This window comes from Montipora capricornis, chromosome 7, assembly GCF_036669925.1.
Source record: "Montipora capricornis isolate CH-2021 chromosome 7, ASM3666992v2, whole genome shotgun sequence".
In the NCBI taxonomy this organism is placed as follows: domain Eukaryota; kingdom Metazoa; phylum Cnidaria; class Anthozoa; order Scleractinia; family Acroporidae; genus Montipora; species Montipora capricornis.
In genome coordinates, this window is record NC_090889.1 from 45,661,891 (window position 1) to 45,667,890 (window position 6,000).

At 40.1% G+C, this 6,000-nt stretch overlaps 1 protein-coding gene across 1 annotated transcript in view; it reads right to left on the minus strand.

Moving 5' to 3' along the window:
• The window catches only part of LOC138056087 (mucin-like protein), a 40,312-nt gene that overhangs the window by 26,008 nt on the left and 8,304 nt on the right, over positions 1–6,000 (minus strand). The window contains 3 exon segments of the mRNA XM_068901925.1: positions 397–444; positions 864–1,133; positions 2,692–2,897. Coding sequence (XP_068758026.1) covers positions 397–444; positions 864–1,133; positions 2,692–2,897 — 524 coding nt within the window.

Here is a 6,000-nt window from a genome sequence, read left to right on the forward strand (position 1 = left end):
CCCTTTTACCTTATTTTCTACCCAAGTTAAGCTCAAAAAAGCTAGGGCAAAGCAAGTCTGATAGTTTACTCTTGAAATCTTCAACCGTATAAATGATGTCGTACAATACATGTACTCGAGCTTTTGCACTGGGGCACAGTAAACACATTGGTCTTTACGTTATTTTTGAGGAATCCAAATCGATGATGTGATATATCCAAGTAACTGTTAATGTTAGCATCTATTGTTGCGATCACTATTTCTATTAGACGCCAGGGTGAGTGTACAAAACAGTATAATATCACTGAGCAACTGACTATAACACAGCAAAGTGTCTGTTGGGGACTGCTCCTGGATACGAATGCACATCACGTTTCTGCTTTTAATAATTATTCTCCCGTACACATGCAAGCTAACCTGGCGTTGGACTAGTTATTGACGCAGTGGTCGTTTCTGGTTCTGCTGCTAAAAGAAAAGTAAATAAATAAGTTGTTACATCAAATTAAAAAACTTCACTAAATTCAAACTAGGCTGAAATAAAATTAGTTAAACGAATATTTGAAGTTGTCCTTAAGTAGCATAGTGGGTGATTAAATATGCGATTCGACTGAGCCCTTGGACTGCTGTATTTCTTTTTATTCCAAGCTTGCGCCAATGTATAATGTGAATTGAAGTCATTCATGTTAGTTCTTGTTAGTTAGATTTTACCAGGGGCGTAGCTAGGGGGGGAGGAAGGGGGGGGGGGGGGAGGGGGCTTTCATGGGGTGCCCTTTACAAAAACAAGGTTATATCTTAGGTAGGTGTTCTGAAACGAAAGTATCAATCAGTCACTAAACTGTTAATCTTTTTACCCCCACCCCCTGAGGTTTACAAAGTAAACTTACCTTCTAAGGTTTCAAAGGTAATTTCTTGACTTCCATAAGTGTCTCTGTCTGAAGTATATCCCACTGCCATTACTTTGTATTTAGTCAGTCCTTTCAGTGACCTTAGTGTGATTTGGGTATTTTCACTCCTCTTGAATGTCCATTCCCTCTTTCCATTCAACGTAGGCTTGTAAAGCACAATGTAGTTCTTAACCTTATTGGCATCAGCAGTGGGGGACAATGTTAAAGTGACCTCGTGACCGGTGATACTTCCATCGACAATACTGACAGCTAGAATTTACAGAAAAAAAATCAATAAATAAATTATTCCTATAAACCTTATTCACATAGGCAAATATAGTGGTTTTCCTTCCATAATGCTAGTTAGCCATGCCGTCTGCCACGGGAGGCAAACATTAGAAGAAGACAGTTGTCGAAAAATCTGCTCGCCTGGGTATGGTGATTTAGGCTTCTCGACATCTGTTAAAGAGGTGGTGTGGAGGAAGGGGAGGCAGAACAGCCTCTGGAGAGGGGAGTATTCGGTCATTTTCCTTTGCGGGAAATCGCGTGGCAGCGTTGCATTTGGCAACCAGCGTTTTTCTGGCGGCAAATCATATTAGTGACGAGCAACGGGATAAAGGCAGGGAAGAGCACGCGAGAAGAGGGGACGAAATTTGAGAAATTGAAGCAAAGAAATTCTCGAGAAGGAGATGAAGAGAAAATTTCAATAAAAATCAACGTAAAGCTGAGAGAAATAGAGCGAGAGACAAAACAACGGGGGGCTTTCAGGTAATGTTCTCCTTCTTAATATATGCCTCGCTGCCTCACATAAAAAAACGAAGAAGGCCTGGAAACAATTCAGCAATTCAGTGTTAATAGAGATTCTGTCATATTTCAACAATCACATTTATAGGCTTTTTGTATGAAATGGACTGCACTATGAAATTGCAGTCGAGTAAACGAATTAACTACCCTTTCGGTTGACTTTTTGATTAGTAAAGATTTTTGCTGTTGTTCTGAACTGAAGAATGAGGGAGTAAAGAATGTCAGGTCAGACGCAAAATTTTCTGAAAGAGATTATTGTGCATGTAATTTCAGTTTTAGTTGTTGATTTAAATTGTTGGTTATTGTTTGTAAGGCTTGTTTCTTTACTGCTGTCAGCTCAGAGGTGTTTGATCTGTTTGATCACTGTAAACTGTACACACTAACGTCGATTAATTTTGTACGTTATGCAGAAACATTATTATTTTCATATAAACACTATACTGCTTTCTGGGGTTAGAAACGCGACCCCCGCTTTTGGGCCTGGCTAAATATCTATATATTATCTTTTCAGATGCACTTGTGCGCTTGTATTGAACTTCAAAAGCTGATAACAACACACTTTAAATGCACGTAACTCAAATGGAGTTTTGGTTTTAGAGACTTTGCTGTCAGAACATTGAAATCAAATGAAAGAATCTTCAGAATACGACAGACCTTTTCAAATAACATCAATCATTGAGTTGTGGTGCTATTATCGTTGTTATTTGATTTTTTTGTTTTGAGATAGATCTTTTATTGTATGAATAAACTAGTGAAAGTGAGGTTGAGAGTCTGCGTAAGGTCAGACTGCTAATACTGCTTGAACTTGCATTGCGAACTGGACTTTGAGCGCGATGCTCAACGAGTTTGCTGTTAAATTCTAAAAGGTCTCTGAAGAGTCTCTTGCAGAGATGAAACGCCGCGTCAGACGTGCGACGAACTATCTCTTTTCCACAAGTATTTGACAATTCTTTAGTACTTCACATTACACTCTATTCAGTTAATTCTTTAGAGACATTTTTATTTGATTATTTAAGACACTTACAAATCTTTGGAGTCTTGTCTACAGCAAAATAACTGGCGTTGAAGCCTTGCTCTACTAAGTCAAGATTGGATTTGAATAGGATCGCCGCTAAGTTGGAAGAGTTGGCTTGAATGATTAAAGCAAACGGCTTCCTGTTTCCGCAGTATGGAATAGTACGCCCAAAATCAAATATAGCTGCAGCTATGATGAGGTCATTCTTGAAATCCCTGAAACAGGAAGCAAAAATAATAGAATGCTCGTATGCTGTATTAAGGGCCCTCTACAGACCACTCTTCTGTTAGTGGAGGCCGTTGAAATCTGAGCATCGATCTTTTGTTATTTATAGTAGAAATACAGATGAACAATACGGTGGCTACAATTTGTTCCAATATGCAGAATTTAAAGCAAATGATTCGATAAAAAGTTTGAAGAAAATGTTAACTGAGTCACGTGTCATGTTTTTTCCGCCGTCCCGTGCTGTTTTAAGCGCTATTTTGCCAGATGAATATTTGACCTCGGCGGTTAGAAACGTAAAACGAGTAATCAAGAAAAGAAAGGGGCAATTTTGGTAAAGTGGGCTGTCTAAATTCGACAGTTTGGGATAGCTAGAGATGAATTTTAAAATGATATTCCAGATTTTTTGTAGTTGAAGATGAAATCTCCATTTCTATGAAAAAAACTACGTGAAAATTTATAGCAGTAAATAGCAGTTGACACGTATATCCTTTTACTTCAAAAAACTGTGCCTTTTTGGTGTTTCCTGTATGGGAGTTGACCCTCATTAGTACTCGATTATCTCCTTGCATGCGCAGCGATCTTCAGACTATGACAGACTGTATTATTGAAGACAAGTGTTCTCCAATCAATAATACGGAATTCTCGACTAGATTAGAGCACAGGAAGTCTTAGATTATCCCTTTGTGCGTTGCAAAAGTAGGCTGACCATTTTAAAAATACCATGATACTTTGTTTGCCATTCCAAACTTTTGTAGCACGCATGGTTTTATTTTCTCTTGGGACCATTGTAAGTCCCAAGAGAAACTGGAAAAAATGCGTATGCAACAATTTGGAAACAAACAACGAGTATTACGGTGGAAGTATTTTCTGTTGGAAGTGGCCTATTCGCCCTGTTCACGAGTGCATCCATTTTTTTGCCGTATAACAATAGTTGCTAGGGGAAAGAACAATACACTACAGGCAATAGGTTGTGAAGAAGCGTTTTCATTCAAGGGACCAACAGCCATATTGGATTACTGAAAACAAGAATCAGGAATTTGCATTAAAAATAGAGTTTAACTCCACAGAGGATTAGTTTAGTGCACCATCATGGCCGCCATTTCTTTGTTTTGGACATAACACCAACGGGCCGCCGTGACGTCATGTGAAAAAAGTGTCTATTGAGAAAATACAGACCACGGGAATCTTGAAAAATTCTCCCACACGCTGATTGCAAGCTCTCGGCACCAACGGCGGGACGACTAAATTTTTTTCTTTAAAAATGATGGATCGAATCCCTTCGGACCAGGAGCTCTTTCAGAGCCTTCAAAACCCCTGGTCCAGCCTTTACTATTACACATGGTTGCACCATATGTCGATGAGAGTGATCCGAACGTTTCCTTCAAAAAAACGGAAACAGTTCTGTGGGAATGGAGATCGATGGAAGCCCAGAGCTTTCTTTTTGTCAGTCTTCAACCGTGACAATGAAGTTGTTCTGGTGCACAAAAAAAAAGAAACCAACGCTATTTCCAAACCGCGAAGAGATTAGAGACAAGGGTCGTCTATTAGATATCTAAGATGTTCGTCTATCGAAAAAACTGCGTTTGAGCGGAAAAAATGTGGTGATGAAAGGATCGGCTGGGGGTGGTTGTGGAAGGGATGAAAGAAAAGAGGGAACAAAATGGATCTTTCACTACGATTGAATAACTGATCTTCAACTTTCATTAATTTAGCTGGCTCTTTATAAGAAAAGTTTTTTTTCCTTTCCTTTCCTTGAAGATAACGCGGCCTGCTTTCTTTCTGAAGACAACGCGACAGCGTTCGACAGGACCCGGATACTGTCTGCCAACGCGGACAACGAAGGGGACTCAGACATTAATAATAATCGGAAATTCAGTTGCACACGATCTGACATCGCCTTCGGTTTGCGTTGATTAGTCCGTTTTCACGTACGGGGCTGGGGCCAGAATCTTCTAGTTCTTGGTTGTTGATGTTCATCGGTGTCTGATGGATCTGTGCCGATAGGTTCGGGAAAGGAAAACGGTCAACATCGTGGCGAATCTCGAGCGATTGCTCGCCCCCTGTACCATAAAGAGAGGCTTCGGTTGTGGATTGTCTTGGCAACTATCCGCTTAGCTTGATAGATGCCGGAAACGTCAGGTTTTCTATTAAAACAATAGAGTGTTCTGTCGAGGCACTATCAGCCATGATAGCTGCCCCGCGCGAAATCTTGATGTTCTTAAAACAAAGATTGCCCGAGAGAAGCGAAGCTTCGAGGGTTAATCTGCTAGTTTTAAGAACATCAAATTTCCAAGGGCAACTATCGGTACCGATAAGTTCAGAGACATCAATTCTGTCCACGCACACATCCTTCTATATGTACTTATTGTCTACTTCACAGCGAAATTTGTCTCCAGCTGAGTGCGCAAGTTGAAAAACAGTCAAAACCCACCTAATGCCAGATGCAATCAAATATTTATTCATGCGTAGAGGCTGTCACAACTGTCAATCATTCGTCCAGACGTACATTGGATAACGGGAATAGCGTAACGAACTGTCAACTGTTTTTTCAGCCGGCGAATATTATCCATCCGGGTATTTTCCTTGGACGGGCACTATGGGCTGCTGAGTGTCTCTCCGCGGGGACGAACACTTATCGCGTCACGTGATCACATTTTAAACCAATAAGAATCGGAGAAAATTTAGTGAGTGAACGTATAATGCAGATTCCCTGTCATGAAAAATCGCCCCGCAGCTTATAGGCTATTACAATCGTTCTTGCGGGTTGGACGCCTACGTTTCCCTACTGTCATGGACGAATCGAAATATCATGGCCAAAGAAAGAAACTGGAGTTCTGTAGAGTTTATTGGCAGGCCAAAGGAATGCCGAGAGAGGATGGAACAAGCACCAATAAATATCGTTCTATAAGACAAAAGATTTTCAGAGAAAGTACGGCAATTAATTCAAAAAGTTCTCAGCCTAATGTTTCCGAATATTGTTTCTTTCCTTTATATCAACTGAAACTCGTCATGTCACGCTAGATAGCGAGAGTTAACGAGTTATTTGACTATCAGTTCGTCATTCTATGTATTCTACATTAATTTTCTCCAAAC